At 42.6% G+C, this 27,109-nt stretch overlaps 2 protein-coding genes and 1 pseudogene across 12 annotated transcripts; all 3 read right to left on the reverse strand.

Annotated features, from left to right (window-relative positions):
* Positions 1-344: 344 nt before the first annotated feature.
* On the reverse strand, positions 345-5,052 carry LOC100283267 (transmembrane BAX inhibitor motif-containing protein 4). Its single transcript, NM_001156405.2, has 4 exons — positions 4,609-5,052; positions 1,162-1,275; positions 905-1,062; positions 345-803 (listed from the first exon to the last, which is right to left on the reverse strand). The coding sequence occupies exons 1-4, from the start codon at positions 4,916-4,918 to the stop codon at positions 591-593; spliced, it is 795 nt and encodes a 264-aa protein (NP_001149877.1). The 5' UTR covers positions 4,919-5,052; the 3' UTR covers positions 345-590.
* A 742-nt stretch (positions 5,053-5,794) lies between these two features.
* On the reverse strand, positions 5,795-10,503 carry LOC100381762 (transcription repressor pseudogene; annotated as a pseudogene). Its single transcript, NR_159423.1, has 6 exons — positions 8,148-10,503; positions 7,990-8,071; positions 7,724-7,825; positions 6,937-7,657; positions 6,649-6,731; positions 5,795-6,061 (listed from the first exon to the last, which is right to left on the reverse strand). The product of NR_159423.1 is annotated as a transcription repressor pseudogene (transcript).
* A 2,810-nt stretch (positions 10,504-13,313) lies between these two features.
* Positions 13,314-19,667, reverse strand: LOC100276328 (uncharacterized). 10 transcript variants are annotated; one of them, XM_035959497.1, is made up of 8 exons: positions 19,475-19,666; positions 19,298-19,368; positions 18,502-18,575; positions 15,974-16,075; positions 15,474-15,896; positions 15,300-15,385; positions 13,867-14,203; positions 13,314-13,750 (listed from the first exon to the last, which is right to left on the reverse strand). In XM_035959497.1, exons 4-8 carry the CDS (start codon positions 16,029-16,031, stop codon positions 13,620-13,622), a joined length of 1,035 nt encoding a protein of 344 aa, XP_035815390.1. In that variant the 5' UTR covers positions 16,032-16,075; positions 18,502-18,575; positions 19,298-19,368; positions 19,475-19,666; the 3' UTR covers positions 13,314-13,619. The 10 variants fall into 10 exon arrangements, with proteins under 10 accessions (XP_035815390.1, XP_035815387.1, XP_008647649.1 ...); XM_035959494.1 differs by having other exon boundaries at positions 13,861-14,203; XM_008649427.3 differs by lacking the exon at positions 18,502-18,575 and having other exon boundaries at positions 19,475-19,667.
* Positions 19,668-27,109: the final 7,442 nt, after the last annotated feature.

The raw sequence follows: 27,109 nt of genomic DNA on the forward strand, positions 1-27,109 counted from the left end.
AACATCCTCGGGGCGGGAGTCCCTTCACCTGTGACCTATCCAGAGACCAGAGGACACGAAAAGATGGTTTCTTTCGCTCTTGCGAAGTGTAGCAGACCGAGCCTATGCGGTGGAGATTGCTGGAGCCAACGAGCCCACACCCACAGCTGAGGCGTTTTATTCAGTCTTTCAGTCCATCATTCTTCAGTGGTCGCAGCATCAGTACCGACTGCCCATGTCAGGTGGGCCGGAAGCCCAGCACAACATTTGATATGCGTCTGCCCGACTTCTCCACAGTTTTCCTTTTCCTTTTGAAAACCAACTTTACATAGTCCAATCTCCAATGAATCATGTGCAGAAAACCGTGATGACAACCTGTTACTGGATCATTGTGATTTTTAGCGCGAATAGCACGAGCGCAAAACGATATGAGGTACTTACAATTGTTTGAAAAGTGACCAAGAACATACAAGGTGACATGACCACAATTGTTTGCAGTGTTGACACGAGTGGGCTCACACAATACATATGTCGCACGTCGATCCCGTCCTCTAACAACCAGAGCACAGGACCGCATTTACCATGGGGGTATACCGTGTTCGATCAAGAGGCTAGTTGTCGGATTGCATGCTCCTGAGCATGTTCAGGATGGAGAGGAACAGGTTCAGGATGTCGAGGTACAGCCCAACCGACGCCCAGATGTACTCGTCGTAGGTGTGGCGCTTGATCAGGTTCTCGGTGTCGTACAGGATGAAGCCTGAGAAGACCAGAGCCCCTAGCCCACCGAACAAGCCCACCGACACGGGTCCCAGTGGGAAGAAAACCTGCAGCGCAGAATTCCACACAGAGCCAAATAAAGGTTTATTGTTGCAAGCAGTGGATTTGCTCGTCTGGTAACAAAGCAGCATTTGCGGATGGGCATTACCTGAAGAAAGCTAGTTAGGACGAGGATAGTAAGCGCGGAAGACAGGATAGGCCCCAGGTACCCGAATTCCTTGCCCTTCTTTGACGCCCAGAAAGCATACGCAGTCAGAGAAACCACCACGCCAGCCGTCAGCACTAAAGCCTCCAGAACGATTTTCCCTGCGATAATTAAGTAAATGGTTGTCAAGACCAAAAAAAAACAAATTACAAGGTATCTAGAAGAGAAACAAATCAAACTATTTGAGAAAAAAGAAAGACCTTGGGTGTTAGCACAAGCCACACCGATGCTGAAGCTCAAGCACAACGTGAACAGACCCAGGAAAACGAAATTGTGTGGGTGCTTGTGCTGATAATGATACAATGGGATCATCACTGCAGAAAATATTAGAAAAGAAGTTAGTGAACACAAAAAAAACAGCCTACTAATACTAGAAAATAACAAGAACGGGAGTCCCTCCGCTCAGATTTTAAGCAAAAGAGAAGGGTATATTTTGGTGTATTACAACCTAAGAGGATACAATGACACTGGACAGCTTCTTATTAACACAGGAAGATAAATCTATTGCTTTCATAGTTTCATTAATAACTGAGACTGTTTCCTCCATAATCCACAGGAAGATAAATCTATTGCTTTCATTAACAAAACATTCTCCTACGCCTGTATACCTGGCAAACAGCACACCAAAAATTCAAACCCCAAAAATTGGTCAACCCATATTACTAAAGTGCCTACATTTTTCATTTACTTGACATCATTGTCTTTTAACTGTTAATTCTTGATTAACTGCCAGAGAAACTAATATATTTAAACACAGATTGGTAGCAAAGTATTTTTTATTACATGTCTACTATGCCACTTCTTTGCTACATAAATAAATACTCCAAACAATTATCACTGGACACAAAACCAAGATCAGTGATCAGTCAAAGTCAAACGAACAATATCAAGCAAACGAAAATGGATGGGAGCATGTATACAACTGATTCTCAAGAGCTGTCCCCCCTACCTCCCTATCCTAACTCCACAATCAACTTCTACTCTTTATGTATGAACGACAAAGAGGGTAAGATAATAGGGATAGCTCCTTGAAATTGAAAAATGAGACCTAGGTTTCATGCCTCCTTAGCAAGATACCATTATTTTCTCGTATTCTCAAATGATTCCTCAACACAAATCTCACTATCAGAAATGCTGAATCAGCCTTCTTTCTAAGCCTTCATTGTGCAATTATCTCTTATGATGTACATGGATTCTTGTGTGGGAAAGTAACTAAACTCAGGCCAATTACAACTTAGGAGCGACTCCTATTGCTAATTCCAATTCGACAGAGAAGCAGGTTTCACTGTCGATAAATAAAACAGTATAACAATAACAAAACGTTGAGATAAAGCACAGTACTACATCACATATCTCCTGTCCAAGTTTGACATTAGTATTTCTTCATCAGCAACATGATCATAATACACCAGATTATCAGCAAAATAACACACAACTAAACTTCCTGTTAACATGATACAACATGTGTTAAATCACGGCAACTTGCTGTCATAATCATGTGAGGCCATTATCATGTTACTAATGTGCTGCAACATCATTAATGGGCAGTTGAAAATCAATCACTCAATCACATAGAATCAAACTAGAACAAGAGAGAAAGGAATTAAGGAACTAGTCTGCAAGTGGCATCATCTTAATACTGTAATATGTTTTTCCCGGGTGAACAGTTTAGCTAAACTAAGGCCCATTAGAGGCAACCAGCTACAAACTGCTGCTTCTATCGGAAAGGGAACCTCTGAATCTCCTTATAATATTCAGAGTAACCCTTATACTGGGGGACAGGGATCTCGTCAACATGCAATATCAAGAGCATAAATAAAGTTGAGATAAAGCTTGGGACAACGATGCTTCTCTCTCATTTCAATTTATATTTTCATTGAATCATCAGCAACATGACCATGATATCACAACACGTTATCAGCACGATAACGGCCTCACATCGACTTACCAGTAAGTGGTAGGTCAAACATGTTAGATGGAGGCAGCCACTAGGACGCCTATGTGAGACCATTTTCACTTTGTAACATGTTGCAACGTTAGGGCTGGGTTGAAAAATGGTCAAGAAAAATATTAAATTGGAACAAGAGAAATCGGTACCAATCCAACCTCAATTTTGTTGTGCAATTTGCCCATTTTAATGTTGTGCCACGGGTTTAACTAAACAAAAACTCATAGGGATGCAATTGGTTCCATATACTGCTTATTCATGTACCCACTGAAGTTCTCCAACACCTGACATCAAAGAGCCTCATTATACTTCTAGTATCAAATTCACAATATAGCTGAGAGACATTTTAGGACTAAAACACATTTCTCTTCTCCCAATTTAATATCCATTTTATCATTGGTAATACAACCGCGAGTCCAACAACATGTCTTCAGCACAATAGTGCTCATGTAAGCTTGTTGGTAACATGATGCAGAACATGTTAGACCAAGGCAAGTTACCATGTAGCCTGAACGAGATCATCTACTCATAACGTGTTGCAATACCATGATAGAATTGCCAAATATCAGTTGTACGCAATCATATAAACATTATTAAACTGACACAAGAGACAAGTGCAAAATAACATCCTTTAGTGTCCATAAATACAGTGGCGGACGCAGGACCAAAATTCATAGAGGGCCAAGAAGACTGCATGACAAAATCAAATAAGACCGTAAAAAAACTACTTTTGCATTAAATTCAGGTTTCATATCAATACAAGATAGAAGTTTAAAGAAGAAAACTATATGAACAATCCTTTCATATTTGATCTATTATCATATTGTTGGCTCATACTATCTATTTTAAGGCTAACAGTTTATTTTATAAAATATCAAACAATCCTTATCCTATTGTATTATTTATATTCAGAAAACTAAAAAATTTGGGGCCAAAAATTTGGATGCCCTGTGCTATTGCCCATTTATGCTGCACAGTAGACGAGCTTGCAAGTGCCGTACTGTCGTGACGACGATAAGCAGGGCGGGGCGCCAGGAAGGGGGCATCCGAACGGACTGGCTTGAGAAGCGTCAGAATGAATGAGGACGGCTGGATACATGCAAGGACTAGGTTGGGGAGGAGGACGAGATCGGATGGACTAGATAGATTCGACGATAAGGTCAAGAACAGGACTGTTTTAACTCACGCAAAACTTTTTTTTTCTATACTTAACAGTAGATGTACATTAGGTATAAGAGATTATAGATAATTGAGGGGGGGGGGGGGGGGGGCATGGCCTACTTTGCCCCCCTACACCTATGGATCCTCCCCTGCATAAATAATATGTGACTAAATTAAAGTACTAGACCTAGGAAGCCAATTGCCCCATACGGAACCTTAGTTTAGGCAATATCTATCCAGTAGCAAAGCAAAAACAATCTGAGCAGATTTCAGGTTCAACTTGGATCGGCTATATCCAAGATCTATATGGCAAAGTCCTGATCCAAACAGCTATTCATCATAAATAACGAGAAAACCTAGTAGGAGCACTGCATCGACCACTCTAGAATCTGGATCCAACCAACTCACCTAACTTATCGACAATTTGAGTAGTTTCAGCAACACATCTCCATAATCAATTGATGATGACCAGAAAAGAGTAGATTTGCCCACCCAGCACATCAAACCCCGACACCGGATGGAGAACACGGGCGCTTACGGATGAAGGGCAGGACGGCGAGCACGAGCGCGAGGCCCGGGGAGTCGGAGAGCGTGGCGTTGAGGGTGGGGTGGAGAACGGTGAGGGCGGAGACGGCGGTGGTGAGGAGCAGCTGCGCAGCGAGGATGCCGTAGACCTTGCGGACGAAGCCCCATCGGAGGGCGCTCTCCCCGCGCGAGATCCCCGGGTACAGCGTCTCCCCGGTCCCGGCCTCCAGGTCCACCACCGACGCCTCCACCTTCTCCTTCATCTCCGGCGCGCGGCGGTACCCCGCCGGCGCGAGGGGCTGCATCTCCGCCACCGATGCCATCTCTCTCTCCGACGGGGGTTGGGTGCGGTGCGGTGCGGGGAAGGGGAAATGCGGATTCTTCGCGCGAGACGCGGTTTGCGCGTAGCTGTGTACCTCCGTGGGGAGACTTTGTTGAGAGGCGGTTGGGGATTTTGTAGATTTGCTACGAGCACTTGTGAATCCTGCCAAACTTGTCCTCGGCCACTGAAAAGTAGGGCCAAATCGGGCGGAGGTGGGCGGAGCACTCAAACAAAAGCTCGTGCACTACGCGAGCCTAGGTAAGTTCCGTGCTCACAAATTATTATTTTTCTCATGAGAGAATAAAAACATCGACATGAAAAATGCTCTTGTAGCTGTAGTTGACCTTTGCATAAGTACTACTCCCTTCTGATTAAAGAAAGATGTGTCGCTTTGATCTCCTCCATATAGTTCAGATTAGTTCTTACCTATCAGAAACTTTTTGAACTTTGGTTTGGTCATATTGATAATATGTCAATATAAGATGATACCACGCTCCCGGTATTTTTTCCATAATAAATGGTTGGTCAAAACTCATTTTTCAAACCGCGTCAAAGATTTTACCTTTCTTATATGCTTATTTTTCATATGGTATCCAGTTCAGGGGTGTATACTAGCCTCTGGCCACCCAGCCTTGGCCCCGCGCTTAGCCCTAGAAAACTCTTATTCACCTCTCAATTTTTTGGCCCAACCGTCTCTTCTAACAGCCCATAGATCGACTAGTACGATCACATCTCCCGGCTGGTTTCGCCCCTGATCTAGTTTACTTTTTATGGCTAGTTTTTACTATGCATTTCATTTTGAACTAGGTGAATGCTCGTGTGTTGCAACGGAGACATAATATCATGGTAACTTATGTACATCTAGATAGTGTTAGGTAATACTTGAAAACAAACGATATATATATTATCTTCGATCTTAGTATCTTATAGGTATGTGCCCGTGCATTGCAACAAAACATAAATTTACATAAATTAACGAGCCTCTAATGGCTCAGAGCTCTAGTGACAGGCGATGCGAGCGCAATGGTAATGGAAACCCTCATGGGGAACAGTGTCTTGCAGAGGAGCGCGAGTCCGAGTGAGCCACCACTTGACGCCTTGAGCTCCATCGTCCTGTTGTGAGGATGCATTTGCCACGAGCTCCCTATATAAAACGGGTTGTTCAGATCATAATAACTAAAATAATAGCGTGCCAAAACTTTTACTGCTACGATTAAAGACTCAGACAATAATGAGAAAGCTAACAAATATCCTTATCTAATTGCCTCATTCTTCCATGTCAACATACGGAGGAGAATAGAATTGGTGTAATTGGATGAATGTATTGCATTGAGCCCTTTAGACAGTTTATATAGCATTACTTAGAAGATAAGACAACCCACGAATACATATGTCAAACTATGAGACACAACATCTAAACTACCAAATATTAACACATATGGCAGTCTACGAGACACAATATCTAAACTACCAAATATACTCTAACAATATACACGATGTACAGGATGACGATCCCCTTCAAATATGGTTTCTCATACATGGATGGTATATATGTAGACTCTGATCCAGGATAATAACATGTTTATTTTTGTAAAATCCGGACAGGAGGAAAGTCAAATGCTTTTGATGTTCCTTCCAAACAACTTTTGGAAGATAAATCAGGCAATCGGCAATATACAATAAAAACATGCTTAAATTATGAAAAGGAAGCCAAACAAATGTTAAAGTTACCTCGGCACAAGCTTTTGGAAGAACAAGGCGCCCTATGCGGCCTGCATCACTCGCACTCAGGACCTTCTCGAACAATGGAACGACTGTGGAATTTGAAATTGCAAAATATAGTCAAGGAAGATAAAAGAAAAACTATATCTGTTACACAAGAAATTTATGCACCATATTATACGTGTTTAAGCCTAATGAGCTATTCTAGAGCCTTGATGTATAAGTTACTAAATGTCTGAGATCAATGTCACCATGAAGTTGACGATTTCAAATGTATGGAGACCTTATCAAGGATACTCTCCAGATATTTGTTGCAGCTCTTGGTCTGTTATTCTTGGCCAATACCGAGGAAGTAATTGATTGCGACCCCTTCCTTCAGCAGGTGGTCTAGCAACACGAAGATGCGGAAACATGTCTCTAGTTGGATCAAAAGTTGCACCCTCACCAACCCTTGGTGGTCTGGTCGGGAAATGCCGAGCCCTTTGTGGGGGGACAGTGCAGTGGCAAGATCTCTTCCTTCAGCAATGGCTGTCGTTGGCGATAGCATAGGTCTTTCCGCTGTTGAAGTAGCCTCCATCCTGTTTCCATTGTTTGCAATACCTAGGTTCATGCTCAGACATGCCTCTGGAAACGATTCACTTGTTGTGCTATCTGTAGTTGGATCCTTATTGTCATCTCTTCGAGTACACTGAGGTGACTCTAATGCACTTTGAGACCTAGTTAGTAAAGGTCTTCCCATGTCCCCAATATTAAGGGTTGGTTGTTCCCATTTAATCTGCCTTGGACCATTCTCTATCTCTTTTTGTCTCAAGATGTTACTGCTCTGTCCAGCCTCTATGCCGCTTACCATGAACAAGTGATTACTCTTATTTACAATAGCAATATCATCATTTCTGGAATCCAACATAAGAGAGGGTGGTTGTCCAAATTTTCTACTTGACAATAACTCGTCGCTTTTACCAAAAAACAGCAGATTGTTTGGACATGGAAAAAGCTTTGGAACCACTTGGCCAGAAGCCTGTAAAAATATATAATCAGAATATTTGAAAAGTAAAGGTGAATAATGTGACAAAAAGGGACTTACAAACTGAGCTACTGAATTTTTCATACAAGTGACACATTTAATTCCTCCACTGTCAAGTAGATCATAGGAGTTCTTTGAAGCAACACATCCACAATGGAGGCGCTGAAACAGTAGAGTTTCATAAGAACACTGTGGCATCACAAGAATTTGCAGAATCGATTCCTCTGCAGTCGACCGCATGAGTGACAAAGTCACCGCGGACTCAGACTACACTCAACTGCAGAGGATCTCATCGCAGAATTTGCAGGCTTGGGTCACCACCTCACCTTGCCACAAAATGAGCAGTCTCTCCATCCTGATTCCTTTTGGTGAAATATATCACAAAACACAAACTGTTCATATGCCAACCTAGGTGCACCAGAAACCACACAATATAAATTACGGGCCAATCTACGTAATCATCATATACAAAAATTATCCATACCCTTTTTTCATGAAAAATACATCTATTTCCCATCTTTTGGCAACAACTACCTCTCACTTTTGAGATCTGTGCAATGATGGCAATGACTTCTTGCCTTCTCGGAGACTTAAACATCGCATGACTGCAACCCAACGCTAATCTCTTGACATGTCAGGGACAAATATAACCAGAAACAAAAATTTTATTTAGGTGGCACCATATGTGTCTTGTTTACCATAGCAGCCCCTCCGTCTATATTCCAAATACGAGGGCGTTGATGGAGGCAGCAGATCACGGCGACGACGAAAGAGCGAGGATGAGCTGAGCGGAGGGGGAGGAGGGCGTTGATGGCAGAGCAGATCACGGAGACGACGAAAGGGCGAGGAGGAGCTGAGCGGAGGGGGAGGAGGGCGTTGATGGCGGAGATGTTGCTTTGTATGGGGGTGTTTCTCTTTCCGAAAAGATGACATTCCCACACTAAAAATCATCAAGCTTTGAGAACCTTTCAGAAGTATAATTATATGATAATCTAAAGGTATTTTTTAGGATGCAAATTTGGCAACCAGTCACAAAAGGTATTCTGGTACGAAACTACCAAGGAAGGACAAATATATGAAAAAGCAAAGGTTATGGAGAGAAAGACACACTCAACCTATTGTTTCCTTAGTGTGGATCTGTGAAGCAATGAAAAATAACATCGGCTTAGTTTGGAAGAAAAAAAAAAGTCAAAACGTTTCTAATATCAGTGCATCTTTGTAATCATTATTCTTGAATACAAGTCCATCAACTTTTCCTTAATATTCTAGAAATACAAATGCAACAGTGTCTTTTGTAATGTTTCCTATTATTCCCTTCACCTGACCTAACATGCAAATCACCTACCTTATAATGTTTATTGATTAGGCAATATTATGCACTACATTATAATTCTTGTTCATGAGTACATATGGACTTTTATTTGGAGTCAAATAGAGTATAGAAGTACATGCCAAATGAAACATCCAACGGCAAAAGAGTACAGCCACTTTGTCATATTTGGCAGTTCAAATTCATCGTCTCTCCGGTCTCCAGACCTTACAAGCCAAAGGGAAGCCTGGCTAAGCACTCAAACTATGCAAATGCATCATGTCCATAGCTGTCTGTTTAGTTTAAGTTGTTCCTAAATAAAATGCATATATAATAAACTTACTGGATTCAATTAATAGTTCACGGTGGCTAAATATCTAAAAAATGATTGCAATAATTTAGTGGGCCTATCATCTACGCATGGTAAAACATTTGGAAAAGAAGAAATGACAAGATTTTCCATAATAAGGCACTAAGTATCCTAGAAATATCAAAACCAATTCCAAGAAGATAAGACAACAAAGGCTTATGCTGTTATAGTTCAGTTGTTAGACACCTAGATGCTGCTACAAGTTTAGCGCCGACTATCTTTGGCATAATGCAGTTTTGGCAACAGTAGTCAGCCTCAACTGTTTGTCTGTCGTTTCAGGACCTGAAAATTGAATAGGGAAGGATTTAATCCCCTCCAATCCCCCTCAATCCACCCTAACGGAACAAGCCCTCAGTGGGCTTATGTTTCTTTAATTTCTAAAAGTAGCAGTGACTATTGAATCCTTATCTTCATCTAAACGAATCAGAAACCCCTGTCAAACTTTCCAGGTAAAGAAAAATACTGAAAAAATAGCTTCCAACGAAAAATGCCTGCCCTTAAATTGAAGCTCCAATGGCTGAACACACTAACTAAATCTTAAGGTTCACAATTCCCAAACAAGCTGAAAGAGATAACAGAATGAACAGTATGCCAGGTAGTTTAACACACAATATTTTATCCACGAGTCTTTCTGATGAGGATAAAAAAACAGTCGTCCTTCGCTACTCAATGCACTATCATATAAACTAATAGAAGGTCTTACTAAGTAGTACGGAGTAGTTCGAATATGATACTTCTGCATACCCTATGTTTTCATCTGAGCACACAGACATCATCACCTAGTTTTAATATGGACAAAATGCAGTAAAATCACCTTATAACCAGACGACAAGTTTGCATAGAGATCTCCCATGCAGATGTCATCTGCCCTCTTGAACGACCGATTGGTCTCTGTAGGTGACTCCTGCCTCCCTGCCTCCCCTCGCAGATTTTTTGGCGAAGGTGGAGGAAACATGAAGGCCCTACTGGGTTCCGACAGGTTCCGATGGTGCTGGTGCATAGGGCCCCTGCCACCTCCCGCCTGCGATATGCTCATTGGTGTAGTCTCGCCGCTAAACCGCGAGTGCAGATAGCCAAACGTCGGCAGCGAGGGCGCGGGCGACGCGTAATGGGCCGGCGGAGGCGAGAATTTGGCCGGTTGCCTCATCGTGTGCGGCCAGGGTGTTGGCGATGCCCAGCTATTGGGGCGCCGCGAGGGTGGCAGCGCATTGCTGGGGAGAGGATTTGCGGGCGTTGCTGGCGCGGCGGATTTGCGGGCGTTGCAGCTTTGCGGGCGCGACCGATTTGGGGACTGCGGGCGCGGCGGCTGTGCTCGGCTGCGGCCGCGAGGACGGCGGCGGGGACTGCGGGCGTTATTGGCGCGGCGGATTTGCGGGCGTTGCAGCTTTGCGGGCGCGACCGATTTGGGGACTGCGGGCGCGGCGGCTGTGCTCGGCTGCGGCCGCGACGACGGCGGCGGGGACTGCGGGCGCGGGGAGGGGAATTGCGGGCGGAACACGCGATGGCAGAACAAAGCAATTGTGGACGCCTACACTAAAGACATAAGGAGTAGTAGAGATAATAATTAGACGTGCATACACTAGAACAATCATATGACATGATTGCTCCGTTTCACTCATACTCATAGAACAAACATATGTGGTTTAAAGTAATTAGAAGCATGGCACATGACTCATCAAAAACTATTTTAAATGGTATCTACAAGTGATTATTAGACTCTACTAATGGTATCATTTATTGTATATGTGCCAAAGTCCAAATTATAGTTGACATACTCCTAAATATCACAAGTAATGATACTTCCTTGTAGTATCTTGATCTTAAAAATATAAGTGCATGTCTCTACAAGTATTCCACACTTTTAAGGAAGGTCACTATAAATTGGTATCTTTAAGATTAACACTTTTGCAAGTTTATCATGTATGTGGTAGTTTTATTGAAGGAAAATAGAATTCTCAGAGAAATGCAATATGTTACATCTACAAGTGGTACAATTTCTCAGTTGGTATCATAAACACTAGTATCAAGTTCTATTAGTATCTGTTATATTAGTATCGTAATCCTTTAGCATCTTTTAAAATGCTTTCTCATGTCATTATATACATTAAAATATAATCTTTATTTGTTTTTACCCCCACTACTATGTATATAATTTATTTTATTTTATTTTCAATAGAATACTATTTTCATCATATGCATGTATACATATAGGGGGAGTCTAGTCTACATAATACAATAAATCAAATTCCTTGTGGTCCTCTCCTTAAATGAAAATTTATTTTTTCCAAAGGGGAGATTGTTCTCTAAAAATAGGAAATGTTTTATAAAGAAGGAGAATGCTTAAGGAAATTTGACCCTTTCTGGTGCTTTAATGTCTTCCTTTTTAATATTTGATTCTAAAGGAGAATTTAATAGACCAAAGTAGATTATATTTTACAAGTTTGGTATTTTATTTTGCTTGTTTTGGTTGTGTTATACTCAGTCACCGAAATTAGAGAGACTGTAAAGAAAATAGATTACGACTCATTTGATTAATGGATCTTGTTGTTTGATGAACAACATAACTATTTAGACTAATATTATTTGCTAGTATTTTTGGATATAATTCAAAAGATGTGGCATGGACTTGGACGAAGGTAACATGGTGATCTAGAACATCAACATCTCAAGCAAGACATTAGAAGACTTATTGAAGATCTAGAAACATCATGCAAGAGTCCAAAACACAAGATAAAAAAAAGCTCGAACAAAGAAACACGAAGAAACAAAGAAAACCATGCTCCTCAACAGCATCAGACGTGTCCAGTGTCCCACCGGATAAAGCACTAGACATAATATATGGTGTACTAAAGCTATAGCTAAACAAATCAGAGTACACCGAACACGCAGGTGTTCACTGAGCGAGACAATAAGCACTCGGTGAGATCTACAACATGTTTGGGGAAGTCCACAATGCATTAGAGATATCTGGTGTAACATCGGATTTTCAGATACCCCATCAGACAGAGTACATATCTGGTGCATCAGACATCCCTCTTGGATGTCACACCGATCACCATACCGGATACCCCATGCTCAACGATCGCAATGGCTCGTTTCAACTGTTAGCTGGCATGGACACGCATCGAACGTGTTCGATGGGTGCATTAGAGAGTTCGGTGAGTATGCAAAATTTATGCACTCCTTTCAATGGTTAGTATTAGACATGATGACTATATATAAGACCCCCACTGGCCATTTGAGAGGCGTAGGAGCTAAGAAACATAGCTAGTGAATTGAGACTCCATTCATCTTGACCCTCAAATGTTCAAAGATCACTCGGTGATTGGCATAGGTGTTTTACAAAGTGATTAGGTTAGTTAGATCGTTGTATTAGTGCTTGCTTAGGTTATGCCTAGCGATTAGAAGTGATGTTATATATCATAAAATCTTTGGTGCTTGCACGCACTATTATAGTTGTACCGAGAGGGACTGTTAATCTGGCAAGGTCGCACCAACTGCGTATAGTGTGACCACTACTGTGTATTGGAGGGACTAGATCTGCGGTAATTTAGCCAGAAGCTCGATAGTGGAGACGACAAGGAGCATCCAAGAGAGACCGAAACCGTATTTCACTTGCACGTGAAGAAGACTCAAGGATATCTATGAAGTTATATGATCGAAAGCTTAACCTTCATGTGGGGCTCCAATGGAAACTAGTAAAAAGCTTGTGTGCTTCTCCATATCTCGATAAAAGTATCTACACATTGATGAGAGTTCGTATATCTATCATATTTCAATGCATTTATATCGTTACCTTGGTTACATGCTCTACCTTCTAGCTTAGTTATAGACTAGTAGGTGATAGAAATAGAACGAGATAGCAACACTTAGTTATAAACATAGTTGTACATGTGAACAATTAGAGCACATGTACAACGGATACTCATGCAATCATTAGCTGAAAACTGAAAACATAGATTTGAGCAAAATTAAAAAAAAACTAATTCACTCCCTCTTAGCCATTCCTTTCACTACTATGCATCAACGGATACTCATGCAATCATTAGCTTATTCAGCAGCTGATTCAGGGCATAAACCAGAGTTTCACTTGCGAGTTGCGAAGGATGTTTCAGGAGAGCATGAAACTTGACAACCGCTACGGTACTCAAAAGTACCCGATGAGGCACTGACTCATCTTTCAGCTCAAACTACATAGTTTGCTACAGAACAAACAACATGTACTAAACATCGTACTACATAGATTGCTACAGAACAATCGCACAAACACTATCACTTCAGATTGCTCCAATATCTGGAATCACTGACTCATCTTTCAGCTCAAACTTAACAGGACTGTTGTCCAAAAATGGGTAGTCGTCAAGCTCATCATCAGTAGGAGAATCTTCAACCAGCTGTGTTTTGTCACCTGCATGGGAAAGTGTCTGTTACATTTAAGTAAACTGAAACAATTCGAAGAGAAGAAACCATGTGCTCACTGAAGAAACCAGAGAGCAATCACAACATTTAAATTCTTACGCTTGCCTTGCACATCCTTATCCAGCTTCTGACGATCATTTCCTGTGAAGTGAGTGCCCTCCGACACATCATTAGCCGATTCATGACACTTTTTGGTCTCTTCAACAGTGAATATTTTCACTGGGTTCTTCACAGCTTCATGGCTGCACAGAGAAGGGCTCCCTTTGACAGTGTTAGACAAATCCTGAACCTGAAGAGCCTTCGGTTCTTGAAGCTTAGGCTTCAGCCGTTTGGCGCTTGGTGCATCATCCCTCTTGCCTGAGGTAGACATACACCTAGTGATGTCTGGAAGAATCTCTGGTTCCAGCTCCAGCTCTTTCGATTCTTCAGAAAACTTGGGAACCTACTAAATCATAAAGAGACAGATTATAACACATTTTTGGTTTAATAATGAGTAGAGAAAATGGAGAAGTCAAGAAATGCTGTTTTGAGGAATATTATTCCTCCACTTATGTTGATTATTTGCATTAAGTTTAGAGTTCAAATGAATCAGATAGCCTATAAAAAATGGAGGTATATACCAGCAGGAATAAATCATATGATTTACACATAGGTTTAAACTTAAAACAGTTATTAATCCCCTCCAATCCACATGGAATGCAAATAACCGAACAAGGCCTAAGATGTGCAAGACTTCTTCTGATGCCACAATATATTGTTAGGTGACATAAAAGGAAAACTCTAAACCAGGACAAGATGTCCATATCCATAGATAAGCAGTATCCTTTAGTACTACTACTGCCAATTAAAAAAAATCCAACATCTAGAAATAGGGTAATTAACTAATTATTCATAGTCACTTTACATTTCAGAATATGCTTCTTGATAAACAAATGCTGCAAATAAAGTGCCCACTCCTGAATCTCAGCAGCTATCTTGTCAAAATAATTATTACCCGCAACAACATCAAGCTCATCAGTCCATAGCATATAACCTTACATGATACAAGACATGATATAGTTCATGCTAAAAATGGATGAAGCATCAAAATTAAGCTCTTCTAGTCAATCTATCAATCAACTTCAGCTAGCACAAGTGAAGAACAAGTGAAATTTATCGCCCCAAGTTCCTCTTCCTTGCTTATGGCTAACAGAACATACTAAGTCAAAGTATTATGTAACACACTACGCTGCACTGGAAACCTACGTGATAAAAATTTTACTGGCTAACCTGTAATTCTAGCCATGTAAGAACCATTGTATATCTGTATCACTTAGGACAACTAAGCAACCAAATAGCAAGAAGATATACTTTTCCAATTCCTATTTAAGAATAATAAGTTCTGTTTGCCTGGTTTGAATTCACACGTGAGTCTTATAGAAAAAGACATGACTATTTCAAAAGTAATATCGATTTATCGTCTAAATCTCTTGTAAAGTACTTGGTCCTTACAGACACCCTGAATTAATTGTGAAATAATGTACTATTAGGTGACATACCATAGCCATAAACATCACATGACCATATACCTCATGTGACCAGCCATACAATGCTGACGTAACTTTTGCCACTTTCTTCTTGATACCTATATCAGATGCATGATTAGCCATATGCAGCTATAAAAATATACCACCCTGCGTATTAAAGAAGCAAAAAGAGTAATTGACTCTTACGTTTGTGTTGCACATCTTTATCCAACTTCTGAGAATCATTTCCAGTGAAGTGAGTGCCCTCCATCCCATCCTTAGCCCATTCATGGCACCCTTTGGTCTCTTCGTCATCAGCAAAAATATTCACTGGGTTCTTAATAGCTTCATGGCTACACAGGGCAGATTTCTCTTTCAGGATGGACCTCTCATTGCGGGTGTTAGACACATCCTGAAGAGGAGGCCTCTCTTTCAGGATGGACCTCTCTTTGAGGTTGTTAGACACATTGTGGAGTGCAGGCCTTTCTTTCAAGGCGGACCCCTCTTTGACTGTGGATCTGTTCTTTAAAGCAGTGCCTTTAGGAATGTTAGACACATCCTGAAGAGCCTTTCTCTCAGGTTTGGCTGATGATTTCAGTGGTTTGGCACTTGGTGCATCAACCCTGTTTCCTGAACATGAACAGGATGGTTATATGTTTCATGAAACTCCATAGTCGCAAAATAGTTTTCAGGGAAAATAATCTCACCTTTATGAATCTGCATGTTCTCATTAAGCAAAACAGCTGCTGCAGTTGGGAAAGCCATGACCGGACAGAAAAGTTTCTTTTTCTACCTTGATGAAAACCTGACTGGATTTAAATTGATTCGTAAGGGGCAGTGTCAGGGCCTAAGGAGGCCCACGGAGGGGCTGCGGTAGCAGCAGCCATGGACCCTCAAGGGGGATTAGATAAGGATAGTTAGAGATAAGATTAGAAGATTAGTTGAGATTATTTAGGAGATTAGTTGAGATTATCTAGGAAGGTTATCAGTTAGTAGTTTGTTGAGAGTTTTTAGGAGATAAGGATCTCTAGCTAGATAGGGGCAGCCAACCGGCCTATTTATATAATCAATGGATGAGAAATAAAGCAGGCAAGAATTAGAAGGGAGAAACCCTCCTCTTGCTCGACCGTGGGCAGAGGCCCTCGGCCGGCGTTCCTGCCCATCGATACCTCTCTCCAATCCCTCACCTTGGGTTTCGATCTGGTATCGGCTAGCTTGGGTTTCGATCTGATCCCATGGCTTTTGCTGCCAATTTCGCGGCGTCATCCTGGCAATCGGCGTCCCCATCTCCATGGACAACGCCGCATGTCACCTTCGTCACGCCGTCCTGGCAACCGACGTCCTCATCTCCATGGGCTGCGCCGCATGCCACCTTCGTCACGCCATCCTGGCAACCGGCGTCCCTATCTCCATGGGCAGCATCGTCTGCCAATTTTATCACCACATCCTGGACGCCGGCGTGCCCATCCCCAGGGACAACGCCAAATTTCATCACATCATCTTCGTTGACGGCGTCTCCGTCCCCATGGGCGACGCCACTAGGGGCAGCCACGACTCAGCAATCACCAGCTCCATCGATGGGAGATTTGTGGACCAACATAAGGGCTGATCTCACAAAGATGCAAGCCACGCTCCAGAAGGTTGAGCAAGGGTTGCTGCAAATCAAGGCAGCAGTGCAACATGAGCAATACCAGCTGGCGCTGTCCGCACGGCTCCGGACGTCGGCGGCTATGGGCATACAAGCTGCTACTCGTGGCTTCCTTGCACGACAGAAAGTGCGGGAGATGCGCCGGCAGATGCTCGAGGCAGCCTTGGTGACGGTTAACCTCGGCACACGTTGGCGCGACCTCACCCTGTCGGACGGCCATCAGCAGTGGCACCAGGCCGCTATCTCGAAGTGCGAGCATGATACATGTCCCGCGGGCGACGAACTTCAACTCTACGACAGCGGCGTTAGGGAAGGCACTCACCTCGTCATCAACAAGGGCGCACTATTTAGCGCCACCACATTCCGCTACCGGTCGCCACGAGGGCGCCTCCGCTGGTTATTGTTGCGACCTATTTCAGGTGCCCATCCATGATCCATGTGCTCCCCTTTCGTGCAGATGGCGTCCATGGGATCCAGGTGGCTGCACACGTGCATGTCCGCCTTATCTTATGGGGTAAAAAAATCAGATTCGAAATAATAAGATAAGCCGAGATGTAAAAGGCTTGTCTTCTATGTGTTTGGTTTTGGGTCAAGTAGACTCGGTCTTTGAGCATCCGTTATGCGGCAGCTCGAGGGCGAGCTGCTTGTCCAGGAGGGGTGTAGTGTCAGGGCCTAAGGAGGCCCACGGAGGGGCTACGGTAGCAGCAGCCATGGGCCCTCAATGGGGATTAGATAAGGATAGTTAGAGATAAGATTAGAAGATTAGTTGAGATTATTTAGGAGATTAGTTGAGATTATCTAGGAAGGTTATCAGTTAGTAGTTTGTTGAGAGTTTTTAGGAGATAAGGATCTCTAGCTAGATAGGGGCAGCGCCAACCGGCCTATTTATGTAATCAATGGATGAGAAATAAAGCAGGTAAGAATTAGAAGGGAGAAACCCTCCTCTTGCTCGACCGTGGGCAGAGGCCTCCGGCCGGCGTTCCTGCCCATCGATACCCCTCTCCAATCCCTCACCGATCTAGCGACCATAATAGGGAGATACTCAGAATATAGAAACACTACGTAACAACTTCCCTGCACTATTTAGATGTACATAAACTGAAAAAAGATTTTGAATGTGCTAAGCAGATGCTAATTTAAGACAGACTGAACATTTCAACCGAATTAACTAACGGGAAAAGCACAACTGCTGCAGATGTGCATTATATCTTACAGAGAAAGATTCTGAAATTTGATGTAGCAAAAGTATACGCCTGGTGGCAGAGCAATCTAACACAGGTTACATAATAGCACTTCCCATGGGGAAGAGCCTTGAGAGTTATCATCAAAGCACTTGGACCAGCGCCAGCCTCTAGTCTAGATTAGCTGAAACTCAAGCCCAAGAACATCAAATCGCACATCCCGTCTAGAAAATCAGGCAATATCACACTGCAACTGTACATAAATAGCCTATAACAAACTAAAAACGGAAGGATGTTCTTTTGGCTTCCCTAACTGTCATAGGATTATATAATCAAATTATAAATCGATTCCATCTGACAGATGATAGATCCAAATAATAATATATTATCAAAATGCAGAACTTACAAAGCATACTAGCATGAACCAAGTTACCACTCATATAAGAACAGAAAGAGACTACAAGTAATAGAAATGGAATCCTGTGCCAATTGAAGAGGACACATGTATCAGTCAATATAGGAGGAAGTTGTGAGTGCTAGAAAACAGGGAAAATAATGATTCTATGGAAAAGCATGCACCTTTCTCAAATTATCAGGCATCAAGTGCTTTTTATTTGATATTGGTAGAGTGCCTGTGAGCTGCTCGCCCCAAGCACAAACAACATATGATACTTTTACTATGAAACTGTTTTATGAATCATGGGGTTCAACTGTGAGGCTCACTACATTGTAAATCTATTAACGTTTGCATTGGAAATAGTGCCACATCAACTATCGGGGCCTAAAATTTCGCTGTTCGACATTGATGTCCTTGCCTAATTCGATAGAATATCTAACTTCTCACTGCACCAAGTACAAAAGTCCTAAATTTCAAATATAATTCGTGTACGAATCTCCTAGAATTTCACGGAATCGATGTCTAGAGCAGATATTAAACTGTGAAAAGGGAAATAATGCACTAAGAAAATACCAGCGGGCTCAAATAACGGGGTGTTTGAATGCACTAATAGTTAGTTGGCTAAAAATTGTTAGTGGAATTAGCTAGCTAACAAATAGCTACCTAACTATTAACTAATTTACCAAAAATTGCTAATAGCTGAACTATTAGCTAGGTTGTTTGGATATCTCAACTAATTTTAGCCACTAACTATTTGCTCGTGCATTCAAACACCCTTAAGAGGAGTGAAGGAAAGAACACATGCCTTTTTAGATCTGATACTCCCAGATCCAATTGATTTAGGTTGTCTTCTCCCCAAACCCTTCTTCTCTGTAACTAAAAATCCCCGCGAAATCAAGAATGCATGCCATAGTTAGGGTTTGTCAAAAAGGTTTGGAGAGGGGAAGAGGGACAGGGATAGATGGGAATGGTCGGTCCTCACCCACGGCAGAAGCAGTTGTAGTCGCCGGCGGCGTGTGGAGCGTAGGAGGTGATTGACGAGCCAAGCGGAGAGCAAAAGATGGCGAGCAGAGAAGGGGAACCGGGGGAGCGAGTCAGCGAGTGTAGTCAGTTGACGCTGGGGCTGGGAGTTGGGGGGAAGGCAACGGTCGGCTCGGTGAATGTTTGTCTTCATGACGGAGACGGACACATCAAGGCTTTTTAAACTCCGTGGCAGACCAGCCCAACGGTGAATCCGTCCAGGTCCAGTTCAGCAGTCCGGGCCCACTTATCATATCCGTGGAAAGCCGTCCAGTACCGCTTGGCCCACTTTCCAGGCCCGTGGAAAGCGTTTGGTGTACATACCAAGGCCCTATTTGTTTCGGCTTCTAGCAGCTTCTGGCCACCAAAAGCTGCTGCGGACTGCCAAACGCTTAGCTTTTCAGCCAGCTTCTATAAAATTCGTTGGGACAAAAACCATCCAAAATCAATATAAACACATAATCGGTTAAGTCGTTGTAATAGTAGGAATCCATCACTTTCTAGATCCTGAGTACTATGAACAACTTTATCTTACTCCACACGTAATCGTAATGATAATCAGATTCTTCCCACAGCCAGATTCTCCTTACAACCAGATTTTCAGAAAAGCTGGTCAAAAAAAGCTGAACCAAACAGACCCCAAGAAGCATCTCTGCATCTCTCTTACGTTGATTAAATGTTTTAAATTTAACTAGATTTATAAAAATAATACCAATATTTATACATTTAAATACATATTTTATAAAGATATTTTCAGCGGCTAATTTAATAATATTAATTTTATATCATAAATATTAAAATTGCAAATATTTGACTTCTCAAAGAATGAGAGTGATACTCTTTGGGAGCAAAGGAAGTAGCTCAAAATATATTATTTTATATTCTAATAGAAAAGGGGAAAAACTCTTCATCGAGACATATCACGTGATGTTATAATAATATTATAAACTATGGGCTGAAGTTAATACGACAAGTTGTTTAAAAGTAGTAACTAAATCATTTTATTTTGTGCCAGCTTATTAATGGTCACGTTCACTTTTCTATTAGGGCTAATTCCGGGATTGAGGAGAAAATTGGTTCATTTTCCCTTAATCCCCTCCAATTTTGAAGAAAAATGAGAGTGAAATTAGTATATTTTTTCTTCAACCCCCTCCAATTTCGGAGGAAGTTTGAGTATCCAAATTAGCCTTTGTTGTTATTATCGATCATCAATCCACTAAACTGAGAATAAAACGAATAGAGATCGGTGATTATTTAAGCATGATAAGAAGTTTCTTTGTACTAGTCTATATTCATGATTGTAACCTGATATTCACCCTTTCGTTTTGAATACAACATGTTCTCATCGACAAGAAATTTATAAAGGAAAATTTTACCTCTATTTGTTTTTTCTTCCATCCTTCCCTAACTAATTGTTTAATTGTTTGTCACCCGTTAAATTTCCTCGAAGAACCAAAAACAGGACAACACAATTAAATTACCATGATTTCTTTCTGCCTTGGTTTACTTGTAATGAGAAGAAGGTTAGAGTGAATAAGGATGTATGAATATATGAAAATATATGAATCATGCAACATAAGCTTAATCCTTTTACTTTGTTCCTTTTGATTACACATGATTACAAGGCTACCTTCAGGATATTCTAAGGTGGTTTGGAGATGTTTACACATTACAATTAGCGATCTGAGAGTGGGTGCGTATGTGAACAGTAACAAAGGTCTGAAATGCACATACATTGTACTACTATTTATAGGGACAAGCGACGTATAGCTTCGTATGAAATTACATTTATGTCCTCAAATCTTATACACCTAATCTACAGAACTTGTTGAGGGTGTTGTCGTCTTTCCGCTTGGAGACATGTTACACATGCCGATTCATCCCATGATCACACGCTTCAGACGCTCCAAGGTGCTTCGTCTAAGTACTGATGTTGAGGCTATTACTTGCTTCCTTAGTCTGTGGAGATCACTATGATGAAGGTCACTTTGTCTTTCATGAAACAAACTCGAAGATAGTTGATACTCATTGGTTTGATGACCTTTGGCAAAGGCACACCACAACACTAACTCAATGAATATGTAATTGATCTCTATTCTCTCTTCACATCTATCTACAACATAACTATTCTATATAACATATGTACAATTTCTTAAGATAACATAGATAGGAATTCTAACCATAAGCTAAACATATTCCTCCAATTCTAAATAGAACTCCTTACAATAACTCTAAGAGATATGATACTCTTATTCCTGATCTATAGTCTCATTTAGATAGTTTGGAGTATAAAAGGGGATAGTTTGGAGTATAAAACGGACTCCAACGGATATTGTATCCGCTTTCCAAAAATAGCAAATCGGTTATCCCATCTATTCTGCTAGCTAGAAAAACCTCGCTATATTTCCTCTCACGCTGATTTAGGGCCTAGTCATTTCAATCTCAATCCATATGGATTGAAGGGGATTGAGTGGGTTTAAATCCCTAGTAAGTCAAAATCCTTCTTAATTCCTTGGAATCATATCCAATCTATATGTGATGAAAATAATCAAACAAGATCTTAGCGGTTTCCTATGTGTGAATTGTATTTTTCATGAAAAAAACTTTGCGTGCACAGTGAAACTCTATTCTCTTGCTGATGTTGCAAGGACTCCTGGTCTTCCATCTCTGACAACATGTCGGTGTCGTCAGGGGCAGACCTACATATGCATATGTGATGGTCCAGGCCCCCGGTCATATCTCTATTGCATTAGAGCCCAGATTTTCACTGTTAGGTCCCCTACTCAACCCCAATTTAGATGTCCTCGGTCTAATATTTTGGTCTTCATCCTTGCAAGTGGGCCCTCACTCCTATTTTGTCCTCGAACGCCCCTGAATGTCATTCTAAGCACGACATATCCCTCTACCTCGAGCTCTTCAGCGTCATCTATGGCAACTAGATAAGGCAACGGGTACATACCCGATGGGTACTATCATCCCATACTCGTGCCCACGAATAAGATATATGCCCGCTAAAAAACCCATACCCGCCTACGAGTACAAAATTCTGCCCATACCCGTACTCGTGCGGGTAACGGGTACCCGCGGGTTGCCCACATAACAGGACACAATAGTATTGTGGCAATACAATTCTGAACAGCACCCACCAGTTGAGCCCATATTTAGCAGCAACATATTACATGTCCCACCACCAAAATAAGCAACATAAAGTCAGCTACATCACTATTCACTACATCAAGTCTTGTGCAAAAGAGAATAATAGTAAGTGCTACACAGAGCACATACAAGTTCATTACAAGTTAACAATTGACAACTCAATCACAATTTACAAACAAAAGGAGTCACACCAATTGTTCCTTGTACTTGACTTGTTCCCAAAAGTCATCATCAGTCGCCACCTTGATCTTGAATCAGAAATACAACTCTCAAATTGCAAGTTTCTACCATCAAAATTGCACAAACAACACTCACATTAGGTTTGCAAATATGCAATCTCACAAGTAAATGGAAAGCAGGCAAAACTTTATTAAATTTTAATACTTTGTGCATCACCTGAAGGTCCTCTTGAATATCTTGGAGACAAGACCAGAATGTGGCTGGTTGTTTGTTGCTCTCATCAACTACAAATAGAAACAAATTAGTTCACATAATCATAGCCATAACAATGAGCATCTGCATAACTAAATAAATGCAAGTTAAGGGCACGTGTTAAATATACCTTTATACTTATTTCTAAGCCAATCTTGGGAGCACATAAGAGCCTCCAACATCTTAGAGGCAAGCCTGATGCGATGTTCACTAACAACTCTTCCCCGAGTACTAAAAGTAGATTCTGAAGCAACAGTGGTGATAGGAATGGCATAAATGTCCCATGCAATCCTCCTCAAAGTGGGATATCGAGTTCCAGCCACCTTCCACCAATCTAAAACATTGAAGTTCTTCGTATGCATGCTCACCATTTCTTCATCTAATTATCGAGTCTCCTTTGTTGGGATCCTTGTCTATGGCCTCCGAATCGACGGATTGGTTAGCAGTGATGGCGGCATCCCTTTGGGACGTAGGAGAAGGTAAGTAGAATGCTACAAATTAGAGATGTTACAAGAATGATTAATGAGGAGGAAGGAGTGTCACCTGCCATTGTCGTCGGTGGCGTTGGAGGTCACCACCATGGTCGAATATCCTGAGCAACACCTAGATCCTAGACCTAGCAAGGTTAGCGTTGACTAGTGAGAGCCAAGCTGCGGGCTAGCGGTTACCTGAGGAGTGGGGAATGGATTGCGATTTGCGAAAGGGTGGCCCGTGGCCTAGGGTTTCAGTGGCTATTTATACGACCAATATTGGGCTTGGGCGGCTATATGAATTTTGGACCATGACTGTGAGACCAGGATTTAAGAACGGGTATATTTGACCCACAGTTTGTGGGTTAGGATATACTAAGAACGAACCCGTACCCACAAACCCGATGGGTACAACTTCTTTCCCATTAGTAAACTCGTGGGTACATAAATGGACCCATACCCTAATAGAGTAAAAACCCATCGGTTTCGGGTTGCGGGTACTCATTGTCATCTCTAATGACAACTGCTACTGGATCACTGACCCCATTGACGTCAAGTTCACCTTGCTCGATCAGGTGGAAAATCTGGTTCCCAAGTACAGTTGCACCTTGATGGAGAGACAACAACGACAATGCTTTGAACCGCCGGTGCATGTACCACCTCGAGGATGTACTCATCTGATGCTTCCGGTATGACACCTATGTTAGCATTAGATATCATATAAAGTAACACAAAGTTTGAGAAAATGGTTATTTGGGAAGGCATCAGCATGTCTCATGCAAAGAGTTGGTGAGCTGTCTCGTCTCTGACTCTGCTGAGTGAGGGTGCAACACTAGTTTCACCTCTTGGAGCTATTTATACCCCCAAGCTCAGGCATATGTTGTTTAATGTTTATTGGCTATTTTAGTTGCTGAAAGAACCACTTAAGAGTGAAGAAGAACATTTATCTAGTGAGAAAGTTGAGAGATGATAATCGTATGATTAGTGGTCTCATCATTATATTGAGAATAGCTTATGTGCATCCACCATCCTTATTAGATCTGGTCAGATCAAGTGAGAGTTAATGTTTGTTACCCTTGGTGATTGGTCTCGCCTAAACAACTATGTGGCGACCAGAGGTGTGGTTGTCAGTCAGATAAATATAGATAACCCAAATCAATCTTGTACACGATTGTAAGCAGTCTACCAATTCGGTAGCAATGAAGAACTAGCTCGCAGATAGCACTTGGTCCTTGCACGAACCAAGGGGACGATACCCCTTGCGCAAGAGTTCCAATAAGAATTAGTAGCAAATGCTGACTCTCTAATACCTCACCAAAACATCGAGTTTTTTTAATACTTTCACTATTATAGGCACTTATATTTGAGCAATTTAATTCAAGCCAATTTAAGCTTTTACATCAAATTGTCAACACCAGTGTGAGCACCTGATACTACATACAATAACACCTAGTTTCAAAAATAATTGTTCTAAAGGTATCGGTGTGCCCTAGGTAGGGAGTTGGTGAGCTCTGGTAATGTTCAGTCTTCGACTATGTTGAATGGGGATGTAACGCTAGTTTCACCCCTTAGAGCTATTTATACTCGTAGCTCAGTCATATGATGTTTCTTGCCCATTTCGATTGTTGAAGGAACTAATTGAGAGTGAAAAAGGGCCTTTTCCTAGTAAGAAAGTTAAGAGTTGACAATCACATGATTAGGCACCCCGGCTTGCCCGAGGCGAAGCTCGGGTAAACTTTGTCGTATAGCGGCCTCGGCCAAAACCGCCTTGCCACCGACCGTATCACGCGCGCATTTAATGCAGGGATCGTCTGACACCTTATCCCGACACGCGCACCACAGTTGGCAAGATTGAAATAACCGCAGTCACTTCACCCTTTTATTGATCGTTCTGACAAGATAACGACACTATTCATCCCGTTCCGACCACTGTGCCAACCACCAGGGTAAGACTAACAACAGTAAGTTGTTGACTCTCCCGAGTTCAGCCTCGGGCGCAACAAAGAGTTCCGCCTCGCCCGACCCAGGCCTCGGCCTCGGGAGGAATCGTCACCACGCCCAACCCAGGCCTCGACCTCAGCCTCAGCCTCGGCCTCGGGAGGAGGTCTTCGCCTCGCTCGACCTAGGCCTCGGCTTCGGGAGAAATCACTGCCTCGCCCGAGACGGCCTCGGACCGACTACGTGAACCGGGAACACAACACTATCCTTCCCCTAGCTAGCCACCTCAGGCTACGAAGGAACAAGACCAGTGTCACATCAAATTACTCCAGTAGCAGGTAATGATGATTCCCGGCATGCGCCCATGACGTCGACTGTCCTCAGCTCTCTACAAAGTCAAAGAAACGTCAGCAGGACCTGGGCTGCACCGCCAGCCATGCTTCTACAGGGCTCAAGCACTTCTCCGCCGGCCACGTTAGCACATAGCTACACCCCCATATGTACAGCTAGGTCCCCTCCTGGATCCTTGTACCTATAAAAGGAGATGCCTAGGGCCTTCCCAAGGGGGGTTAAGAAAAAAGCTCACCTAGACGGTTCACTCAACATCAACTTCCTCTCCACAAACACTAGACCTCTCAAGAGACCTGGGATCCGTTCCCTCTCTCGCGAAGCTTGTAACCCCTACTACAAGCACCCCGGTGTAAGATAATATAAGCCTCATCCTCCCTCTGCTGGAAGTAGGGCCTTCTTAGCCCGAACCAGGATAAACCTTGTGTTTCATCTTGCATCAATCCATCCGGGCAGGGACACGCAACATAAAATTTATTAGTCGGTTGAGGGTCCCCCAGGTCCAAAACACCGACAGTTGGCGCGCCAGGTAGGGGCTCGCTCCGTGTTGACAATACTTTCCTGTTAAGTTCTAGATGGACAATCTTCAGCAGCCTCTTCAGCCCGGAATGGTGCTCCGCTTTGGGAGTCTCGAGTTCATGTCCCTCGACGGTAGCTACGACATGATACTCCTCCCACCGCAGCACGACAGCAACGACGGTCGTCGTCTCGCCCGGCAGAGGCAAAACCGACAACGACCTCTCCCCGGGGTGGAAGAGGGACACTCGGGTCTACCCCACCACCCTCCTCGTCGAAGGAGACGAAGACGGGGCAACCATGGCCACGCAGGAGACAGCGCCTCGTCGGCTGTCGGACCAGAGCGAGTTGACGGTGCCGGTGATAGTCGCCTAGAGGGGGGGGGGGGTGAATAGGGCGAAACTGAAATTTACAAATATAAACACAACTACAAGCCGGGTTAGCGTTAGAAATATAAACGAGTCCGCGAGAGAGGGCGCAAAACAAATCCCAAGCGAATAAGCAAGTGAGACACGGAGATTTGTTTTACCGAGGTTCGGTTCTTGCAAACCTACTCCCCGTTGAGGAGGCCACAAAGGCCGGGTCTCTTTCAACCCTTCCCTCTCTCAAACGATCCACGGATCGAGTGAGCTTTCTCTTCTCAATCACTTGGAACACAAAGTTCCCACAAGGACCACCACAAGATTGGTGTCTCTTGCCTCGATTACAAGTGAGTTTGATTGCAAAGAAAGGATCAA

This window comes from Zea mays, chromosome 6 (genome assembly GCF_902167145.1).
Source record: "Zea mays cultivar B73 chromosome 6, Zm-B73-REFERENCE-NAM-5.0, whole genome shotgun sequence".
Classification (NCBI taxonomy): Eukaryota; Viridiplantae; Streptophyta; class Magnoliopsida; order Poales; family Poaceae; genus Zea; species Zea mays.